This window comes from Zosterops lateralis (assembly GCF_965231275.1).
Source record: "Zosterops lateralis genome assembly, chromosome: 2".
NCBI lineage: Eukaryota > Metazoa > Chordata > Aves > Passeriformes > Zosteropidae > Zosterops > Zosterops lateralis.
This window is the reverse complement of record NC_139763.1, coordinates 116,643,355-116,666,214: the sequence shown is the minus strand read 5'-3', so window position 1 is coordinate 116,666,214 and position 22,860 is coordinate 116,643,355. Positions and strand designations below refer to the sequence as shown.

At 40.9% G+C, this 22,860-nt stretch overlaps 3 protein-coding genes across 14 annotated transcripts in view; 1 reads left to right on the top strand and 2 right to left on the bottom strand.

Moving 5' to 3' along the window:
* The window catches only part of GABPA (GA binding protein transcription factor subunit alpha), a 33,350-nt gene extending 27,665 nt beyond the window's left edge, over positions 1–5,685 (bottom strand). For 2 of the 3 annotated variants that reach the window (XM_083883801.1, XM_083883802.1), the window contains exon 1: positions 5,560–5,685. The gene's annotated coding sequence lies outside the window, so the exon portion shown is untranslated. Of the gene's footprint in view, positions 1–5,050; positions 5,531–5,559 lie in introns of those variants that run through there. The other variant, XM_083883803.1, reaches the window with a different exon arrangement.
* A 30-nt stretch (positions 5,686–5,715) lies between these two features.
* ATP5PF (ATP synthase peripheral stalk subunit F6) lies at positions 5,716–9,743 on the top strand. Of its 7 annotated transcripts, none has more exons than XM_083883873.1 (4): positions 5,716–5,845; positions 6,446–6,625; positions 7,886–8,010; positions 9,620–9,743. In XM_083883873.1, exons 2-4 carry the CDS (start codon positions 6,456–6,458, stop codon positions 9,646–9,648), a joined length of 324 nt encoding a protein of 107 aa, XP_083739999.1. In that variant the 5' UTR covers positions 5,716–5,845; positions 6,446–6,455; the 3' UTR covers positions 9,649–9,743. The 7 variants fall into 7 exon arrangements, with proteins under 7 accessions (XP_083739999.1, XP_083740001.1, XP_083739997.1 ...); XM_083883875.1 differs by having other exon boundaries at positions 5,791–5,888; XM_083883871.1 differs by having other exon boundaries at positions 5,791–5,918.
* A 112-nt stretch (positions 9,744–9,855) lies between these two features.
* Positions 9,856–22,860, bottom strand: part of JAM2 (junctional adhesion molecule 2) — a 55,686-nt gene continuing 42,681 nt past the window's right edge. For 3 of the 4 annotated variants that reach the window (XM_083883831.1, XM_083883832.1, XM_083883834.1), the window contains 6 exons: positions 21,719–21,924; positions 18,769–18,871; positions 17,211–17,318; positions 16,251–16,266; positions 15,466–15,499; positions 9,856–14,502 (listed from right to left, as the gene is read on the bottom strand). In XM_083883831.1, the coding sequence (XP_083739957.1) occupies positions 14,470–14,502; positions 15,466–15,499; positions 16,251–16,266; positions 17,211–17,318; positions 18,769–18,871; positions 21,719–21,924 (500 nt within the window). In that variant the 3' untranslated portion in view covers positions 9,856–14,469. Of the gene's footprint in view, positions 14,503–15,465; positions 15,500–16,250; positions 16,267–16,810; positions 17,319–18,768; positions 18,872–21,718; positions 21,925–22,860 lie in introns of those variants that run through there. The other variant, XM_083883833.1, reaches the window with a different exon arrangement.

Below are 22,860 nucleotides of genomic sequence, written 5' to 3'. Positions count from 1 at the left end.
TGTTTCCTTTTAACTTGGTAATGGATTCCTCTTATGTTGCAGGTGTGGTGGAGAGAGCAGAGGGATCTCTGCGCAAAGAAGTTTCAAATGATCAGTTATACAGTTTACTTTAAAAATTAATTTTTCTTTTTTCTTCTCAACAGCAATCTTAGTTTATCACACATATTAGATTGCACACTGTCCTCCCAGGTTTCATAGAAGAAAGCAATGCAATGGTAGACCTTCGGGCAATGACAATACAGAACACCCTACCAAATGTTATTTAATAGGCTCAAATAAGCCATGCATTCCTTCACCAGAACACATCAGCCCTGGTAAAAATGTTTAACATCTCTCAAAATCAAGCGAAAGCAATAGTCCAAGCATGTCCAGACTGCCAAAAACTAGCCATTCCAGCAATAGCAACAGGGGTAAACCCCCGAGGTTTGAACAGTCTACAGATATGGCAAACAGATGTAACACAACATCAATAATTTGGAAAATTCAAACACATACATCTCTCTACAGACATGTTTTCAGGAGCAATTTATGCTTCAGCACACAATGGAGAAAAGACCAAAGATGCAATTCAACATTTCCTACAGGCATTCTCATCCCTAGGCATCCCTCAGGAAATCAAAACAGACAATGGACCAGCTTATATTTCTCACAAATTACAGCAGTTTTTCAACATGTGGGGGATCAACACACTGCAGGAATACCTCATTCATCCATAGGCCAATCTATTGTAGAAAGAGTACACAGAAAACTGAAAACACTCCTGAAGAGACAAAAAGGAGGAGTAGAAGTGCTCTCTACAGTAGAAAGGTTAAATAAAGCTATGTTTGTCTTTAACTTCTTAAATAATTCTTTTATGGAACAGATGCCCCCAATCTTCAGACACTTTGGTAAGACTGCTCAAGCAAAGCTCAAGGAACGGCCACCACTGTTTATAAAAGATCCTGAAACAGGACAAGTTTTGGGGCCCTACCCTCTTAAAATATGGGGGAGAAGTTTTGCCTGTATTACCACAGGTGCGGGCCCTAAATGGATTCCTGCAAAAAATATCAAGCCACAACTGTAGCAGATGAAAGAGCAGCAGAACACACCTGAAGAAAAACACGCAAAGGACACTGAGTGACCACAGACCATGGCTTCAAAAGGACTCCTACACCTTGACACAAACTAACAGTATGGACACTGAACATTTTCAAAGTAGAGACTGAGTTTTTATAAAGCTTGCACTAATTAAAGATTACTTAGTAGAGTATTCTTTCCACTAAGAAAGTTGTTATAAGTCATTGCTGTTACGTTTTGTTACCTTGGTTTCAAATTGTATGTTAAAAAAGTTTAAAGGTTCTGTTAGTCCCAGTTCTATATAACGAAGAGAATATAATTCACTTGAGCATATCTCACCAGACTAAAAACCAAATTATAGTTCCAAAGCAATGAGAGACTGAATTTTAATCTTAAAAAAATAATAATTGAAATAATTGGCTGGAAAAGAAGCAAGGGTAACAAATTAAAAATTATTTAATACATAAAAAACTGCAGTTGAGTTAGAAAACTGAGTTATAAAGAAATAATAAGTTATTTAGCACAAATGGTGAGACTTTTTCAGGGTAACTATTTTTCTTTTTTTTTTCTCTTTTTTGCACTAAAATTAAAAAGGATGAGATGCTGCACCCCCACACCCGAGCAGATGTTCCTGTATTAGGAAAAGAGTTTAAGCCTCACCCCTGAACTTATAAGGAAGATGAACCAGAAACTTCTATGCTCTTCTCACGATAACTGGCCCAGTGCCAGGAAAAAGCACCTGCTGGACCCTTGAGCTGTCCCTCAAGGAATGTAACTATTTTCTTATGGGCAGCTTGCCAAAAATCCTCCTAGATCATTGTATACTTAAGAGAGAGATACTCGGGGCATTTTTGGGGTGCCTTGACAGGTCCAAGGAACCCCCCTGCACTGTGCATGGCTTTTATTTTTTGTTTTAGTTTGTTATTTTTGCTTTAATTAAAATATTTTTGCTTTTTCAAAACACCTCCAATCATGCAATCTCGCTAATTATTCTTAAGCCATTCTGGGAGGTTGCTGGCAGCTCTCAGAGCATGATGAACTTTCATGGGGCTAATAACACACTGGCCTCAGGCAGAAATTCATCAGGGGAGTGTGCAGTGAAACCCCGCAGAGCAAAGTAGTGAAAGTTGTTTACACCTTGAATCACTTAATAGTACCAGAAAATCCCAAAACCCAGTAATCTTAAATCATTTCCTATCACTGCAGTCATCTAGAGATGCCCAGCCACCTAAGCCTAAATTAATGATAAAAGACATTATCACAAACAAGTGGGAAGGTCCATGGGACGTCATTACATGGGGACATGGGTAAGCCTGTATTTCCAAGGACATCAGAACACAATGGATAATTGTCAGGTGTGTCCACTCTACACTGCATCCTGCTTGGGACTAGAGACAGTATCTTCCTGATGAAGCTGCAGCAAACAGTGTGGAGCATTGAGTTAAACAACTGGTGCAAAAGACACATAGTGATCTGGGACCTTTTTGGTATAACAAGTTCATTTAAGGCAAAAACCCAAACTGGACAAGTTGCTTTTCCTGTTATTAGATTTTCCCACAGTTCTAAAGTTGAAATGTTTCCTGTTCATAGAGTTAAGTTTTAAGTTTGTAACTTCCAATAATAGGGCTGCAGTGTGCCAATTTGAGAGCTTGTATTGCTGGTAATCCGGCTTGAGCTCCTGGGAATGGATGTAACATTTTCAATGATATGTGGGATGCATCACTGGCTAAGACAGGCTACGCTTATCAAGTAAAATTAGATGTGTCATTATGCTGCCCTGTCATTTTGCCTGCAAAGGACCTTTGCAGGTCAGATAATAGAGAACACTTTGCATTTTTATTAAACTGAGAAGGGGGAACAATGACAGCTATAGCGGGACTGTAGCTGCACAGATGATTTGGCTTAACAGCCAACCAGCTCGATCAACCTAGCTTGAAGTAAACAAGTCCCTAGACATGACACCTCAGCCAATCCCTTTGAAGCACAGACACACCCATATCATTGGGCGGTGAGCTAGGTGGAGTTAAGACCCTTGAGCAATCATGTCTGTAAGCACAGAAAATTCCGAAGTTTTATAAAAGGATCTGCTGAACAATAAAGAGTGGCTGTTACTACATGATCTTCAGTGTGTTAATGTCCCTGTCTCTGTCAACAGTGACAAACTGGTATGGTAAAAAAGGGGTGAATGTCTTTTCTGTATTAGCAATCAGATTGAAAACACAAAACAAAGGTAAATTATCTTTTTTTTTTGTGATGAAGGGAGGTTACCATTAAGGTCACAAAGGGGTTAGGCTGGGATTTCTGTTCTTTGACATACTCATACATTATTTACTGAAAAAACAGTGCAAATTTACAGAAAGAACTCACCATCTTGATAGGTCTATGGCAGAAAATATTCAGTACTGCTAAATGCAGAGTAATGCAGAGTGATAAAATATTACTGCCCAAAGTAACAGCACAGAATTAGGTAAGGCATTTAGAAGCCCCTATGGATTGGACTCCAAACTGGCAGCTGGACTAGTAACTGGCCACTCCCTCTTCAAAGGCAGTTCATGGTTTAATCTCTCAGGCTTTGTTATATGTTTGGATCCCTGGAGGGGCAGGGAAGAGGAACCCAGGCACAAAGAGCAGGTGCATAAAGAGCAAGTACACAAAGAGGAAGAAAGATGATTCTGCTGAGCACAGATACAAAGAAGGGAAATGGATACAAAGAATAACTTAATGCAAACACATAAACTAATTAAAATTCATAGAAGCCTAAAGGGGAAAATTATTCAGTCTTCCCTATACTAGCATAAAGAGACTTATGATATATACATTTCACATGAAGTCTAGCAGTTTGTTCCTATAGGATGATGCAGAGTTTGAAAGTGAACATAGGTTCAGATGGGACTGAGCTGCCTGACCCTTTCCTGAAGGCTACTGAGAGAAAGGAGACTCAAACACCCTGGCTTGCCTGGAGGGTTTATTTGGCAGGAACACTAAACCAGCAGAATTTCTTCAAGGGAGCATAAAAACTGTGGTTGATTCCTGGAAAGTTCAGCCTACTGATTTCTGCTTGTTTTTACTTTTTCAACCTAACACGCCCTAAAAGACTTACCTGTTAGCCAAGAAAAAAAATCTCACCTCCGCTAACATACAAGAAGGCACCTGTCAACAAAGCCTTCTTTCCTTGTATGACAGCTACTCTAGTATCTTTTACAATAAGGAGAGTAGTACTTTTGTTCTGTTTAAGATCTATCTTTTCCCTAGAACACAAGGAGTTAAGCAAGGAATGAGCCCACTGCGAAATAGGCACAAACTCTCTGAGCAGAATTATGTTTGCTATCCTATCAGGTAATTGTGAAATGGCATCCAGTTCTGGAGCTCATACACATAATCAGCTGATACTGAAGCCCAGTCACTGGAGTTACCTGTGCCCCAGAGAAGCTCTTGTGTGTGGAGCACATGGGCCCTATCCATCCATATCATCCAAATTATAAATCCAACAACAAAGCAGGTAACAAAGCACATAGCCTGTCCTTTACAGATCAGCTTTTACAACTCATGAGCAACTTTAGTTTTAGGATGGAGATAGTGGAGCACTGAACAAGGTGGGGAAAAATCACACCAGATTTGATGTGTTTAACTTCCCTATCAACAGCCCGAAGTGAGAAAATAAAGCCAAAATGGGAGCCATGGCTGTGCAGCCTGTACCTGGCCAAACATTAGGAAGCAAACTATGCAAGATTATGGGATCAGTTAGGTTGGAAAAGACCTTCGAGATCATCATGACTGAACAGCACATCAACTAGACTGTAGCACTAAGTGCCACATCCAGTCTTTCCTTTAACTTCTCCAGGGTTAGTGGAGAACCACCACCTCCCGGGGCTGCCTGTTCCAATGTCTAATCACCCTTTCAGTGAAGAAATTTCTCTTAGTGTCCATCCCAAATATCCCTTGGCACAGTTTAAGACTATTACTGGTTTGCGGAGGAGCAGAGCCCGACCCCCACCTCGCTGCAATCTCCTGTCGCGAACTGTGAAGAGAGGTAGGGTCCTCTCCGGGCCTCCTTTTACCGGGGATGAGTCCCCCTAGCTCCTCCTCATCAGACTTGTGCTCTAGACCCTTTCCCAGCTCCGTTGTCTTTCTCTCGACTTCCTCCAGCCCCTCTGTGTCCTTCGCGGAAAGTGGGGCCCAGAACCGCACACATCACTTGAGGGGCTTTTCACCACTGCAAGGGGAGAATCACAAGACGCCACATCCTGTTACGTTTCACGCAAGACGAGGTTTTTACAAGCGGGGATCAGTTCTCACGCGCCGGGGAGGCCTCGCGAGCCCCGCGGCGGGAGCACTCGATCCTTAATCCCGGGGGCCTTTCCCCGCGACTGCCGAGGCGCCACCTCCCCCAAGGTCCCGGTTCCCGCGGCGCCTCCGTGTCGTTGTTTGAACCCGAAACGGAAATGGGATCGCGGAGCCGCCGGGGGAGAAACGGAAACAAAACATGGGCCGGGCCGCGCTCACCCGCCACCACCGTCCGTCCGTCTGTCCGTCCGCCCGCCCGCCCGCCGCAACCGACACGTCCCGCCGTACGTCCGCGTCCGGGAACTCCCCCCGCTCCCGGTCCAGGAGCGGGTTCCGCCAGGATCGGGGCGACGCGCAGGCCCAGCGCGGGGAAAGCGCGCGACACCGCCGCGCCCCAGCACGAACTACGATTCCCGGCGGCCCCCGCGCGGGAGCTACGGGTCTCGCGTCTCCGGAAGGCCCCAAGCCGCTTCCCCTCACTTGGAAGCGGCTGTGTGTGGACGCGGTGCGTGCTGGGCTGTCCCAGGGCTCTTCCTGCGCTACCCCAGGTCTCGGCGGGCGCTGAGCGGGCCCGGACGGTGTGTGGGGACGGGGAAACCCCGGGTGTGCGCGAGGGGGCGGGGGAAGGTGCGGTGGTGGTTCCCGGCGCGCATCGCGAGGGCGGCGAGGCCGAGCGGAAGCGGTGTTTCGGCCAAGGTGACTCTGGGGAGCTTTGCTGGGTTAAAATTGCTACCTTTTTTCTAGTTGAACAACGTGAAGAGTGGAATTCACCGTTTTTCTGGGTTGTTCTGTCGCGGTTCCGTACCGGACGGGCCGCGGAGCCGCACCCGTGGGATCACAGTGGGCTCGTGTTCAATGAGTGCTGGAATTTCCCCTCCCCCGGCGTTTTAAATAACCTTTGAGTACCTCTCTGCTTTGAAGTTCAGCTCCAAAGTACATTTTTCTTTATGCATTTATCTTAATAATGTCTTAATAAAGGAACTCTCTTTTAAATACTTTTTTGGTTTCAGCTCCAAGCTACTTTTTTTCCTGCTTTTTTATGCATTTATATCGCTGTGACTAATTCTTTATTTCTGCTTTGGTGTTTTCTTAATGGTTAAAGCAGCAGTGCCATCATGATCCTGCGACAGATCTTGCGGCTTTCCTCCCTTTTCCACTCCGCTGTGTCTATTCATGTGCGCAGGAACATTGGGCTCTCTGCAATTGTGTTCAACAAGACAAAAGAACTCGACCCGGTTCAGAAGCTCTTCTTGGACAAGATCCGAGAGTACAACACGAAGAGCAAGTAAGTAAAGGAAACTGTCTTAATGGGGGGTTGATGGCAAAAGGAGAAAATCTGTTGATTTTGACATAAAAACATCAGACATGAAGTGTTTGATTTTTTGACAATTTGATAGTTTTGTAGACTGGTCTGTAAATTTTTAAAGTGTGTTTTCCTGCAACACTTAGTGATGGCTTCACTAGTGGGATATGCAAGAACAAGCATATATAATAGAAAATATAACATTTTTTTCCCTTAAAAGAGAAAAAATGCTAATGTCATTCTTCTTGAGCAGTTAAGGCAAAAAGTTACGGTCTCTTGCACACTTCATGAATGCAGTGGTATATAGATTTTTACCCATCTACATGCTCTATAAGTGGGAGGGGGGCAGAAGCCAAACAAAGCCTTTCTTCCTTTTTTTGGCTGGAAAAAACAGTTTTTCTGTAGTCTTGTTTCCAGAAGCTGAATGGAAATAGCCTCCAAAAGCAAGTGAGACTTAATGGAATTACCAGGATGGTTCATTTAACATCTGCAGTTAATAAGCAGTTCCTTCAAATGGAATCTTAGATTCTTGTAATGTTTGAATGAACCACTGACCAGAAAACTAAAATTATAGTAAGTCTGTATAATTTATTCTTTGGAAATATTTCTGGGAAGGAATTAAGATGCTTCTTAGCTCTACTGGTGGAAGATGTGTGTATCCTTACCTACAAACCCATCTGTGTAGGGAGGCAGATATTTGGTAGTTTTATCAATTCTGAGCTTGGATCCTGTGGTGGTACAACTGAGTGCTGGCAATCTAAAGAGTTACTATTTTAGTTAACTGAGGGTTGAATCCCAAGAAAGTTCTGTCATGGTGGTGTTTTTTTGCTTCTTCAGCATTCAAAAGGTGTTCTCTTCATAAAAACAATTAAGCTTTACTGAGATAGTTAATTCAGAGATAGAAGTGATGCAAATCACAATGTTGCTAGGAATTCACACCTGGAACAAACAAAACCAAAAGCCCTGAGAGCCTCCATACTCATCAGAGTTTTGCCTCATAAGACCATCTTTTGTCTCAAAAGATTTGGATTTTCATCCCTGATAGCAGAAAACCTTTACCCTGAGAATCTTATTTATGTGTAAGGTAAGGAGGCCCTAAGGTGTCATATCTTGAGATTTGGGAACACTTCCTTAGGTTGCTTATTGAAAAGGTTTTAATTCATAAACGGACTTGAAAATGTAGAATTTTCCATGTGAAATGTTAGAACTAAGTTGTTAATCACAACTTTTAATGTTTATCAGGCAAGCTGGAGGGCCTGTTGATGCAGGACCGGACTTTCAAAAAGATATGAATGAATCCCTTGCAAGACTCCAACGGGCATATGGTGAGGGAGATCTCACCAAGTTTCCAGAATTTAAATTTGAGGGTGAGTTAACAATCTTACTGAATTCTAGTTTCAAGTAGAGATATGATCACTCTCAGGTTTTTTTAATTCCCCTTTAGTTTATATTTGTAGCATTAATTTTGTGTAAAATGCCCTTTGGATGCTTTTGCACAGTTCACATGTTTCCATGTGACTCCTATTTTGATTATTTGCTTTTTTTAGCAGAGATGTGGTCTTCCTTATACTAATGATTAACAACACTTGCAGTCAGATCAGCCTATCTTAATTGTCCTTCAGACACCCTAAAAAAAGAGCTCAATTAGTAATAGCCTACAGTCTGTATTTTTCTCATCTTGCCAAAGAGATCAGCAGACTATAATGTGAGTATCAGTTAGTCTTAACATCATCTAAACTGTGACTTTTTTGATTTTGTAAGCTTCTCGGGAAAGCCAGTTATTTCAGAAAATTAACATAGGACTTAACTTTCTTACTTATGAATATTTTGTGGCTAAATTATATTAAATCTTTATCCTCAGCTATTTGGATATGGCTTCTGTTTGACTGCTCTGTTAATGTGGAAGAGAAAGGGCAGACAGCATGAGGCTTGGTTGTCTGGCAGTCAGCCAAGGCCAAGCCACCATAGTTAGCAACTTGTAATTCTGATCAGACTGTCTGGGAATTCTAATTTAGACTAGGAACATACCTGAAAATGTTTTGGGTTTTGGTAGTATTCCAGTTGGGTAAAGTTGGTTGTCGGGTTGTTAGTGGTGCAGATAAACCAGAATACCTGTAAAGTAGGATTTATGATTTTTATTTTTCTACAGTTTTAGGGATGTAGTTTCTCTATATTCAGTTTTATTTCTGTGTTGTGTGTGAAACTACATGTATTAAAATTTTACTTGTTTTTGTAAGGAAAAAGAATTTGTGTGACCATAGGAACAGAGCAAAGCACAGACACAACCTGACTATGTTCTTTTGCCACTGTTGCCTGTTTTTGATCTAATTTCAGTTAGGTTTCAAATTGTAATTATATGTGTAGGAACTTCAATTTTTTTACGTTAGGGATGATTACTATAAGCTGAGCCTTAGACTTTGTATTAAATACAGCAAGCATTAGTAGCCCAGGTGCCCAAACCTCTAACCCTTGTGAGCCTTTACCTTGGACATCAAGAACTCCTTGGTCAGTGTTTGCATGTGGAGAGTATCTTGCTGAGTCAAGTTGAAACTGTGTGCTCCTCTCTGTTAATATACACTGATAATACACTAATGAAAGTGAGAGAAGAGCTTGATTACTTGTTCTTGTAAGAGCTACGTTGGAAATACTTGCCCAGTAAAATTCTGGTTGATTTCTGCAGTGTCTCTGCTGTCTTCCTCCTTATCCCAGGTGTTGCTAAAAGCTGTTCTGGCAGAATATTACTGAGGCTTAGTCTTTATGCATAACTCCTGCAAGGTGAAAAAGACCTGTCTCCAGCCTAGTTACTGTATACTGCTACCCACATTTAACCAGAAAGTGGGGATGTAGGCTGCAGTGTACTACTTTAGATCGCCAATGTAATCGCTGATTTTCTTTGAATTACAGATTATTTGTGGTGTTTGAAGATAGAATAAAAAGAGACTAATAGAAATTTTCTCTCTCCCATTCCTCATGTAGAGCCCAAGTTTGAGGAGACTCCGAAGTGATCTCTGCAGCTTGTATACCGAACAGCAGTGTACAGCCATGGAGTTGCTGAACATAGCATCAGTTGTGATTTAATAAATGTAGTGCTTCAGTTTGATTTCAATGGTGTGAAGAAGCTCTTAATTGCATGGTGAGCATAGCTAGCTGTGATCATCAACTCTTACATTACAGGCAGCTGAGTAGTGCTGCTCAATGTTAACTGCAAAACTCCTTTGTGTGTTATGTTTTAATGCTTAGATATTATAACACTCATAATGATATACCAGGAAGGAACCACTGGTTCTGTTGAGTTTAGCCAGAAAACTTCTGCAGAAGAAAAACTCCATGAACCTGAAGTCTGTGGCAAAGCCCTACACTAGTGATGGAGCTGCACAGACAAAAGCATAGGCACAAATGCCCTAATTCTACACTGCATCAATGAACACAAAGGTGATGAAGTTAATCATCTAGAAGAAACTGAAATCTGCTGGAGGTTGTAAGGTGTGAATTTCTGCGACTGGACTATTGACAAAAACACTCCAGCTTCTTATTATCTGAGAAGCTACATAAACACTTCAACAGTCTACATACTACAGTTTGAATTATATTGACATGATTTTTCTTCAGAATGAAACTACATATGCAGTCTACAGAGAGAGACTTCTACATTAAACACTAAAACACTGAGCTTTAATTACAGGAAGATTTATTTTGTCAGCATAGTGAGTTTATTTCTGCACAGCTACACACTTTGAAATTGTATCAGATTTGCAAAATCATCTCTAAGTCCTAGTAAATCAGAATTGCAGGAGAAATTGAACCCTTGACAGTGGCTGAGACACAAGTAGTGAGATCATGTATGCAGGTTACTTGAATAGATTGTTCCAAGCTGCAAGAGTGAATCTTGTATTGCTGCATGTACATATAAACAAAATGAGAAGCCTTCGCACACAACTAAATTGAATATACAAGCTAATTTGTCTTTTAAGTTTTTCGGGAGGTTATCTCTTTTTTTAAATGCCATCGCAGCTGAATTGACTAAATATTGGCAGTTTCTATTTTCAGCATGTAAGACATGGAAACTATTTACAGAGCAGAGGTCAAAAGATCCCTTGGTATTGTGGTTTAACCCCAGCTAGCAACTAACCCTCTGGCTCACTCCCTGCCCCCTCCCCCTACTATAGGGAAGGGGACTGGAAACAAAACTCTTGGGTTGAGATAAAGTAGTTAAGTAAATGAACCAAAATAATAATGGAAAGAGAGAGAGAAAACCTGAGAAGCACAAGTGATGCACAGCCCAAGTGCTCATCACTACTTGCTGACTGATGCCCAGCCTGTTCTTCAGCAGCAAATGGCCCCCTCCCAGCCAACTTCCCCCCACTTTATAGGGGGCATGATGCTCTATATCCCTTCTGCCAGTTCATGTCCAGGTCCCGGCCTTGTTTCCCTCATGGCTTGAACACCTTTTCACTGGCAGAGCATCAGACACTGAAAAGTTTCACTCAGGGTAAGTACTGCTGAGCAACAACTGAAACAGTGTGTTACTGACATTATTCTCATACTAATTAGAAAAAAACACCTCTGTACCAGCTACTAGGAAGAGAATTATTTTCCAGCTGAAACCAGAAAAGTTTCAGCTGCTTATTCCATACCATTTATGTCATGCCAAATCCTACACTTTGTGATACAGCACCATCTTTCCCATCTTTTTATGGATGCACACACATACACCATTTCATTAATCTGTAGACTCCCCGTAGAAGTCTATTCATTTAGTCCATGACTTTTGGCTTATGGCAGTCGTGACTTATGACTGTCATAAACAGTTTTTCAGGGCAGGAAAGAGGGTGTCTGGTGTTAAGATTGTTGCATGTTGAAGCCAGTTCTGATTCCATCACTGCTCTGCTTGTCCAGTTACATCGAAGTTTATTCTTAATGTGGCAGTTGAAGGGGAGTTGGGTTCAGATCCCCAAAGCTGGAGGGATGGAGACAGGCACCATGAGGTGCCCAGTGCAATGGTGTGCATGCAGCTGACATAGAAGTGCTAATACACAGCATTTTACAGCAATTCACATCATACAATTCACTGGCTATTCAATCAAATCCACTCAATGCACAAACCAGACTTGCCCATCCTCCCACCTTACCAAGTATACCCACGTCCTTGAGCAAAAACAATCCCACGGATGAGTTTGCCTTTGCCCAAGGCAGGAATAACCCAGACTGTTCCACAGCACATTTTTCATGTACACTACAGGAACTTTATTCCCTTCTACAGTAAAAGTTTTGATTGGGCAGGGCGAGCCCACTTGGCCGATCTAGTGCTGACGCCAATGTGCATCCCCAATGCTTGAAGTTCCTCCTGCCTTTCGCTCTCAGTGTAATCTAACAGTCCATTGGATCATTTGGTTTTCTCAGCTGGTGCATGATACAATACGCCTACTAAATGCCATGTTCTTTGGCCCAAGTGTCTGTGAGTGTTTTCCAAGTATTTCTAGTTTAATCTGTTCAAAGTTGTTGCTTAGGGCCCCATATGAAATTCTTCTTATGAGTCACTTGATGAAGAGGACTTACAATCTAGACTAGTTTGGAATATGCATTTTCAAAAAAAAACCCCAACATCTAAGAGAGTTTACTTTTTGAAGAAATGAATTAGAATTTCTTTCCATAGGATCAGGAGTAAATTCCGCCCTTCCACGCTGCCTGGGAAACCATCCACTGGACTAGCAGCTTTCCTGGAAGAATCCCCATTTGGGACTGTTTTCCTTACAATTCATATACCCATGTCTCTAGGGTCAAGGTAGATCTTCCATCCCAATTCCCATGCCCTCTCTGTGGTCTCTCAGCTAAACCCACAGGGTGTCCATTCTATAGTGTGTACCTTCCATATCTTCCCTCTTGAGCTAATGCTTACTGTCATTAGCATGGGTCTGTAGAGGTGGAGAACAGAACACATCCTCTTTGAACTGCTTGAAACTCCTAGTACAGTTTATCTGATAGTTTCTCCACAGATAGGATTAGGGAGGAAGAGAGGTTGTCTTCAAATTCCCAGAGATGGTAAGCCACTGCATCCATAGATGGTTGTGTGATGTCTTTCCAGATAAACGTTGCCAGTAGGTTGGTGTGTACTCTCGATACACTCTACAAACTTCCACCACATGGGTCATGTGCAGTGGAATTGGTCTGGATCTGTGGGGAACCTTGTGTTGTCCAGGTCAAAATAAATAATATGTAGCATGGCTAATTCCCTCAAGTATTGGATATCTTTCCACTTCCGTGGTGACATGTAACATATTTCTTGTAAGGATACCTTCATGCTTGACAGGAATTGCTTCCAGAGGCTGAGGACATGTGTCTCTTGTGGAATCACCTTGTCAATGCCTGCTTTCTTAGAAAGTGATTCCTACCCTCTAATTCCAATCTGTTAGCTCCATTATCCTAGCATCAGAGCAGCCAGGTGGTAGTACACTCATCAGGACAACAGTTGAAATATTTATGTATTTCCCGCAGTTCACTCAGGAATAAGGATTGAGTGGTTGCCTCTTGTTGGCCTGTCACTGAAGTTTGTGTAGGTACAGATTGTTTCTTAACCCTAAAGAAGGCCTGAACCATATGCAACAACATACGGATTGTTACCAAAAGGACCAGGTTGGTTTCAAGGGTAGTCACAGGATATGCAAAGTCTTTAAAATTCTCAAATGCTACTGAAATCATCCTGGAGGGGAAGGAAGGTTTTTTTCCCATGGGTTGGCTCTCTGACGGCAAAAGGCAGTAGATGTAACTGTGGATAGTTTCCACCAGATGGCTCCCAAAGGACACAAACCAGGCAGGCTCATGACCAGCCATTCTATCATATCACAAGCCAGTACAACACAGAACAACACAGTGATAACCTTAGCCCAGGCCTAGAGCAAATGAATCAATATGGTGACCAGCAACTATTAAACCAATACAAGGAAGGCTTATAACAAAGTTGTTTTAATATGCTTTAGTCAGATCTGTTTTTATCTCAACCTTTTGAGTCCCATGTTTGGTGCCAAAAAGGACTGCCAGCAACTCAGACAGCAGCTTAGCCCATGTGGCTGCTTGCTCACTGTCCCCACCCCAGCCCAGTGGGAGAACTGGGGAAAAAAAAAGTAAAATTGGTGGGTTAAGAGAACAATAGTTTAATAATTGAAACAAAGTAAAATAAGATACTAATGATAATGATAATAATAACAACAACAATAATATGAACTGTAGTGAAAAGGAGAGAGGAGTAAAGCCTAAGAAAGACAAGTGATGCACAATAGTTTCTCACCATGCACTGACCAATGCCCAGCCTGTTCTCCAGCAGCAGTTGGCTCCTTCTGGCCAACTTCCCCAATTTAAATACTGGGCATGATGTTTTGGTGTGGAAGTGGTCACCAAGCACCAAGCCTGTTTGAGTTCAAGAAGTGTTTGGACAACATTCTCAGTCACATGGTGTGATTCTTGGGGTGTCCTGTGCAGGGTTAGGAGTTGGACTTCATGATCCCAATGGGTCCCTTCTAACTCAGCTTTTTCTATGATTCTGTGATTCTATGCATGTCTCTTTGGACAACTCAGATCAGCTGTCCCAGCTGTGCTCTGTCCCTGCTTCTTTTGCATCTCCTCACTGGAAGACCATGGGAATCTGAGGACTCCTTGACTTGGAGTAAGCACTACTCAACAGGAACTAAAACATCAGTGTGTTATCAACTTTATTCTCATATTAAATCCAAAACACAGCTACTATGAAGAAAATTATCCCAGCTGAAACCAGGACATTGATACTTTTGTATAACAAGTAGTCATTTGATGTCCCTCACAGAGGCTGAAATCTTCTAAATAACAAAGGACTTGGTATGCTTGAAATCCTAAATGAACCAAAGAAGGTTACATAAATAATAGTTCAAAGATTTTAAGCAGGTTAATATTTAGTGTACATTTCAGAAAAAAGTAAGGCATTGAGCTTGACAAGAAATGTGTCTGATGCACTGTTAGTAAATGTTTATTCTTTTCTGCGATGGGAAGTCTACAAAATGCATTCTACACAGACGTAGTAACCTATTCATAAATACTGGTATCAAACAGCTCTGTTCAGCATCTGATTTTTAAGTGCATTAACAATGATAAACAGATACCATAGCTCTTAAAAGCTTTATTTAGAGCAAACAGATAGTTTGTCTCAGGAAGTTTCTTATATGCATACTAGGTCAAGGAATAAGCTTATGCAATTTATTATGTTTTATTTTGATTAAGGAAATGGGTGGTGTTCAGGGATCTTTTAAGATTACGTCAGTATTATTCATGCTACTTAAACTCCTAATATCCTTAAACTGTAGAGAGTGATATTAAGTCGCTCCTAGCTGAAGTTTTACTTTGAACTCTATTCCTTTTGCACCAATCAGAAAAGCTGGAATGATGTACATGTAGTTTAAGCCCTTGAGCCCACTCAAGGAAGTGGGTGGAAGTAGTAAATTCAGCTTCCATATTTAGTTAAGTCTTTTGACCCACATTATTCTTAGAAGAGTTAGGGCCCAATCCTTCTCTCATTGCAGTCTTGGACTGTGTCTCAGTTAGTTAATCAATATGTACAAAAAGATGCCAAGTATGAAGCAAGATGCTGTAGTTGTGGCACTTGAGATTATGCAATAGGAAGCTGTAAGTGCAGACAGAGATAAAGTATCTCCAGGTACTGGTGCCAGGTATTGGTGCCAGGTACAGCACGGCAGGAGGTCAGAGTTCCTGTACAAGTGCAACATGTCTCATTACAGATCTAAGGAACTCTGAAGATATCTAAAGCTTTTAAAACACACTAGGGAACACAAAAGACTTGCCTTTTCACTTGTAGATTGATAGTTTGTCTTCTTTCTGTTAACAGAGCAGGAAAAGAATACAGGTTAAATAGTGACTTTTCCTGTGTTGGGCTTATAGGAGCCTTTGGGAGCCTTATATATTTTTCCAGATTTCCAGCAATCCTCAGGGTCTTTTTCCCCCCCTCGAGAAACAAACTTACAATAATAAATCCATTGAATGCTTTTAGATACCAGTCATTATCTCAAAAAACGCTGCCAAACACCTTCTCTAGCTTGTCTTCCAGTTACACATTTTGTCTATCTCATGGCCAGAACTAAAATAGCTTGAAGAATTCTGACTTGCTACAAAGAAATTTAAGTGAAATAAATCCATATCAAAGGAACAGACCAGGCACTGTCAGAAAGTTTCCACCAGTTATATTTTTACAAAACACTTCCTGAAATAACCTGTAGATATGCATATGAGAGCAGTTCAATTTGGTTCTGATTGTCTTTTGTCTAGTTTGAAGAAGAGACACATGAATACCTATAGCTGAGTTAGGGGTGTAAGCTATAACTATGTAAAAAGACACATCTCTGCATATTTACCACAGTAATGTAATGATTCACTTTCTGACCAGCACACTGGTTTTTAATAAGGAAACCAGCTAGTGTGTAGGATCAGGTTTATCTCAGTGTCAAGAAAGCTACCGCTCAAGAATCATGTTAGAAAGGCTGTAAAAATCATTACAGTTACTAAATCATCTGAAACTAAATCATACTGAAACATAAATGAGGTTATATACTACTTGCATCAAGATACTTACTGGGAAGAGCTTTTCTCTGCAAAAGAAAGAAAAAAGAAAAATAATTAGCACAATAGCAGTTTCCTTAGCTGATTTAAAGTTATCTGAAATAGTTATTCCTAGAATATTCAGCTCTTCAGTTTCTAGAAGGCGTTTCCAAACCAAATGTCTCTTTTTGGTGTAATGAGTTTTGGCAGAAGAAAGATTAGGTTGCTTTCAAGGCTAAATGAAGCTCCAAGAGAACTCTAATGAGCAGCTCTGTAACCTCTGGTACTTTCAGGCAGCTGACCATTTCAGGCCCAAATGTTTGGTATTCATCGTTGCTGTCCTCAACCCTACAGGTACCAATGTAAAGGCTGCAGAGAGGGTTGCTGGGTGTCAAGCTTTTTGCAGCAATCCCTAAAAGCAAACTTTTTCCATGATCCAGAGGAAGAAGACAGTTAATTGTTTCCCTTACTAAAACTGATTTATTTTTTTGTTGCCTTTCTTAGGCATTCTTTATTCAAAACTAGAGTGGAGAGGTTCCAGGAACCAGGGTATGGCTTGTTGCTTTCCTTAGGTTGTTGTTTGGTAACCTTAAGCAACTGTCCAAACATCTCCTTGTCATTTTCAAAGTACCTTTTGCAGTAGATGTTGGCAGAATAAAAATGTCTGCATAAAATGTTGCAGTATCAATGCTCTCCAGCTTTAGTACCATAGAGTAAGAACCTTCATGGAAATGAGGACATGTCATCAGAATCACAAGATTATGGAATGGTTTGGGTAGGAAGGGACCTTAAAAATCATCTAGTTCCAATGCCCTGCCATAAACAGGGACATCTTACAGTAGATGAGGTTACTCAGGACTCCCTCCAACCTGTCCTTGAATACTCCTAGGGATGGGGCATCCACAGCTTCTCTAGGCAAGAGAAAAAGTCATGGAAACTCTGCCAAATAAGGACATATTTTGACACAAGGAAGGAGTGATTTTATTCTACTTACTTGCAAAGTAGCCCTTTTTTTGGGCATAGAATGCTCCAAGGCCACACAGTATCATCACCAGAGCCACAATTAGTACAGCCACAATGATACCGCTTACATTAAGGTCATCTGTAGTTATAAAGAGAAGTCCAATGTTGTAAATTGTAAAGATTTCCACTGGTCGGGTTTTTCCCTAACTACCACAGGCATTTTTGTATCCATAAGTAGTCTTTGACCCAAGACCCATAAGTTAATTAGGAACACTTAGATGTATTTAAGCAGTAAAAAGCACTAATAAGCCACAACCATGTCACCACAGGTGCTTGGTATACATCAACTACTTAGTTTGGGTCAAAAGTAAGGAAAGAATAAGAAGGACAAAGAGATACATACTCCTCCTCATGGTAAGTATTACCCAAGTCATATGTCTCTGAGGAAAAATATCTTGAAATCTTTCTAAGTGGTAAAGCAAGTTTTTTATAGGTAATTTGTTTAACAGAACTGAAACAGCTGATGGCAATTGGGTTCCATTTCCAAAGAATTCTTTAAATTAGTTATTTGAAACACATATTTGAAATACAATGATTTTTCAAATAGCAAGGCTTAAAAAAAAAAAAAAAAAAAAAAAAACAATAAAGCTGAGTTTTCTGAAGTTAAACTCTACACCAGGCTATTGAAACATCTGGCCATTTTTATTTTGAAGGTGATAGCTTGAGTTCAACCATGACAAGTACCACACCCATATCCTGATATAATCACTAAGAGCTTCAGACTACATCATCCATTTTAGGAAAACCAAAATCATCAACAAGCAGAAACATTTTCGTAGGTTTTTGTTATGTTTCAAATTACTTATTTGTATTCCAGCTTTGAGCATATGTTAATATATGGTTGAAAATTTCACCCCAAAACCTATCAATTCTTGTACAATTTAGGCTGACAGCAATTCAGGACTTAGTGCATATTTTCACAGAGCGATTCTATCTCAGTAGCTTGAGGAACATTTGCTCATAATCCACCAGGGATGCATTAAAATCCATGACACAGTGATTTTCAGTTAAGGTCCAAGAAAGCACCTTATGGAACATGGCAGTTTCATATACTACTTTATGGAACATTTGGACAGGATCTTCTCTGCAGTGGTTATTAGGATTTGTTACCTACCATTTTCTTTCCTGTGATATCTGCAAGAACCAGTTATATATTTTGCAAAAACCTTCGCACATTTTGGGTTATTACAGACTCTTACATTAAGATTTCTCATTAATGAATCCCAAAAGGGAGGCTTTACATAAAGAAAACGCCCCAGTGGGCTAGCACACTCTTCTGTAAGCCTTCCACAAAAGCATTTGGAAATATTATCATTCTCATATGGCTGATGCTTTTCTGTGAACTTCAGTGTTTAGCAACCTAAAAGCTAATTACCGCGATAAGGAATTTATTATTTCTCCTCTCCCCAAATGCCATAACCAAATAAAAATATTTAATTCAATCTAGTCTTAGCTTCTTAGTTGCACCATGCAATTATATAAATCCTACTGCAAGACTGTTTTCCACCGGTTTTTTCTTTAATACATACCAACTTGCATTCGCTTCACTGAGCATTTCTGAGATAATCCAATCCCATTGGAGGCTTCACAGAAATACTCTCCAGTGTCATTCTTTGTAACTGTATTAAACAGCTGTTAAGAAAGAGTCCAAAACCATTATCAAAACTGGGGGGGGAAATTCCTGTAGGATAGAAATGTTGATGTGTCAATGTGTACATTTGTTTGTTTTAAACAAATAAAACCCAAAAAACCCTGAAGGCAAGTAAGAAATTCAGGTCCATTTCAACCTTGTAACAGCTCCCTAGTCACAGTCTCTTGGCATTCAACTTCTACTTGTTGCCTAAGAGGTTCCTTTAGATGGACATTTAACAAAGTGGAGTGTGTCTGCAAAGGAATTCATTTTCAGTGTATCAGAACTTTCCAATAATATCCACTTTTTTAGATGTGCTCTAATTTCAGAATACCTGAAATAAACCAGTTTGTTTTATCAAAACAACAACCCTATTAATTGATCCTTCAAAAAACTTGACACATACAATACAATGCATTGTCAGCTGAAATTTTTCAGAAGTTAAGAGCTGTTTGGGTGGTTCTCAACCCTCCAAAACCACACTTTGCCTTCCTCCAACAGAGAATTATCAACCACACTATTTATCAAATACTACTACTGTAAAAATGAAAATGAGAGACTGTAGAAGGACATCTCCCCCGCCACAGAAGAGCTTATCTGTTGCTTGTTAGCTGGTGCAAGAACTCAGGGCATCTTGCTCTCACATTAGCCTCACATGAGCATGGTGAAGTAACTCTGTCAGGACAGTTAGTATTGTAGTTAATTTTTTCATCACTATGGGACTGATGATTTCAGCTGAGAGTAAACATCTTCCTGTGGAAGCAGATGTGGAAAGATAAGCTGGAATTTCTGACTGACGTACACTTCACTTTACAAATTATAAAAGCTATACCATATTTTCACAAAGCATAAATCTTCTGCACATTCCCAGGAATTGTGTGAGATGTCCCAAAGTCAGGATACCACTTCATGGTTACTCTTCTGGGGGCTGAGTGAAAGGACTCTGTGTATGCTATCAGGAATTCAGCAAGTTAGATTGACCCCTAATGTATAGTATTCTTTTCTTAGCTATAATATAGGTACCTTAATGTCATACACTGTTTTATGTAATCTACTAGTAGTTATTTTATTTTATACTGTGTAATAAGTAACTGTTTAGGGCCTCTTGTTTGTTCCCTTCTGCCAATTCAATGAGTAACTCATTTTATAATAGACCTAATTGTCCATTCTTAAGAACTTGCTGTTGGGAAAGATTAAACAGGAAAAGCTTAGAAATATGATTGCCTGGCAAGAAATACTAAAGATATAAAACTTGTGAGTGAAATAGAAATGAAAGCCAACTTTGAGAGGTGATCATGGCAGGCAGGAAGATGGTGATTAGCTGGAGATAGGTTGAGGGATAGAGAACAAAAGGACTCAAGAGAGTCGCCCTGCTAAGGTATCAGGGAAAAGGTAGATAAGAAAAGTAGTCTTTAGAGTTTAGAATATAGGATGATATGGTAATATAGTAGTTCTCATAGGCTGCATGCAAAGTTTGTAAGTTTTGTATCTCGCGTCAGTTGGTCACTGTAATTTAGAATATTCAACACAAAAAGAGATATAATGTATTGTAACAAGGTCCTTGCTCTCTTAGCTCTTACCTGCCCCATCTCTCTTACCTTACCTCTCTTACCTTACCTCTCTTGCCTTGCCTCTCTTTCCTGGCCCACTTACCTTACCTTGCTTACCCCTGCCACCTCTCTTGCCTCTTATCCTTTCTCTCTCTCTCTCTCTCTCTTTGGGGCTTCCCTTCAGCCGAGGCTGGTGGCTGAAGGCAGGCCCTTTTTACCCACGACCCTTGCAATAAAACCACATGTTTCTAGAATATCTCAGGTCTGCAGAGTTCCCTCTCCCTGCCATCCACAGATGCTCATACCCTTGCGAGCCAGAGCAATTTAGGTGCAGGTCACCTAAGCAGAGACACTGCCAAAAATCTAAGCCTCAGGGCAGGGCTTCTCTAAAGCTCTCACTTGATCCATAACAAAGAGATGGATAGAGACTGACTTCATGTCAATTCCAGTGTTTCTATTTTTTTAATCGTTGGACTTTTTAACTGTTTCTTTTTAATGTATGCCCATACTTCAGTATGTTCAGAAGTGATTAGTAAGTTTGAGTAATCCACCTGATTTCTGTGATGTGCTGAAGGATCCTCAGAACATCTGAATGCTTAGTTATACTTCAGTTTCCATGTTTGATTTTGCACAAGAGTCGTGTTTGTAGAACAATTTTTTACTTCTGAAAAATCTCAGAACCCTAAGTAGAATCAAGTTTTTTTGAAGGATCAGCTAATGGGAGAAGAATGAGAGACAGCCAGTTCTGAAGGAAAAAAACCCCAACATCACAACCCACAAAACGAACTACAACTAAAATGAAGAACTAAGCTTACTTACAGCCCCAACTCATTCCCACTGACTTCACAGGTTCTGGATGGGAACCTGTAAATGGCACTGGATTACAGAGATTCTTTACTGCCCTGACTGTTGGACTCCCCCTGAAGTATATGAAGATACTAATCTAAATTTTAAGGTTCTGTCAAATACTGCTCTGTTGCTGACTGAAAACGCATTCTCACCTGGCACTAGTTTACCAACTGACAAGGTAAAATTTGTCATGTATTTCTAAATTCTCAGTTAACATTACTGAAGCCTTGCACCTCACCCAATTTGTGTGTATTGTTCAATGTCTATGGCTTGTCACTGGTTTGAGGCAGGACTATCTTCTACATTTCTTACCACATATTTCAGCATGACATTGACCTCCAACAAAGACCTTGTGAATTTTTGGATTTAGATCCCTGTGCATCATTGTATTGAACAGTAAATTTGGTCTCCTTGATAGCTATCTATGACGGAGTTGGTTATTACACTTACCAGAGTGCCAGACTTTTTATTCATGATGTAAGTTATGTTTGCTGCTCTAGCACTGCCTGTTCCTGTCTTCTCCAGCAAGGCAACACCATTCCTGTACCATTGGTACTCAGACGGAGGGGAGCCCTCAGTTTCCTTACAGCTCATCTGTACGACTGTTCCTGTCATTGCAGAGCTGGGTACCTCACACACTGGAGTAGCTGGAGCAACTGGACAGTGAAATTGCACTTGTTACACATGTACTTATACTGTCCACATGTGTCAGAGACTGAAATAGCTCATGCCTCAAACATTGATATAAAGTTTTGCCCATAATAACAAAAACTGTATAAAGAAGCTACAACCAAAGAAGCCTCCCTGAAGATACCTGACTGGGATTTTGGACTGAAAGTCAAACTGCTGAGATTAGATAAAGGGAAAACTCATTCTTCAATCACTTGAAACAAACAAGTAAACAAGGAAAATAAGGTGAACCAAACCCAGCAGCCATGCTAAGAATCATCTCTGGCATGCTTCAGGGTGGGGGAGGCAGTAGCCCACAGACCCTTTTGCTGGGACCAGGTTTGCACAGACCTCCCATCCAGCCAAGGTGCGGGGAGAAAGTTTGTGTGTTGTAACCTCTGCTCAGGGGCAGTGAACCCACCCTCCCTTACACAAACTGGCTATGGAACCCCCAACCTTGGGAAGGCCACATCCATGGGACATTCATGTGAGAGGCAGCTGAGGGGATGCCTTAATCCATCAAAGGCCCCCAAAATGTTCCCCAGAGTCATTCCTGAAGCCTTGCACCACAGAACTGCATGTGATGCAGCAAACCCAGAGTCTGTTTTAAGAGACAGTGACAAATTCCCCCTGCTGCCCCAGCGAGGTGCCTGGGTTTTCCTACCCAGCCTGGGTGTATATTAACCCATCAGATTCTATGCTTTTGGAGGGACTTTCACCACCAAGAAGACCAGATGGAGAGGATCAATGAAACATCACTGGGAACCACAGTGGTGATATTTTCCTTATTCTCTCTCTGTTATTCTCTTTCTGTCCCCCTCCCCAACCTATTTCCTCCCTCTCTCTCTCTCTCTCATATATTTACTATTATATAAACCCCATACTATTGCCACTGGCATACAGCCTCATTTGCACCTTAATTC

What these genes read in the sequence shown, in the direction of transcription:
- ATP5PF (XM_083883873.1), top strand. Translation starts at nt 6,456, where the DNA reads ATGATCCTGCGACAGATCTTGCGGCTTTCCTCCCTTTTCCACTCCGCT. An exon ending in GAGTACAACACGAAGAGCAA is followed by an intron (nt 6,626 to 7,885) that starts GTAAGTAAAGGA and finishes AATGTTTATCAG; the next exon opens with GCAAGCTGGAGGGCCTGTTG. An exon ending in TCCAGAATTTAAATTTGAGG is followed by an intron (nt 8,011 to 9,619) that starts GTGAGTTAACAA and finishes TTCCTCATGTAG; the next exon opens with AGCCCAAGTTTGAGGAGACT.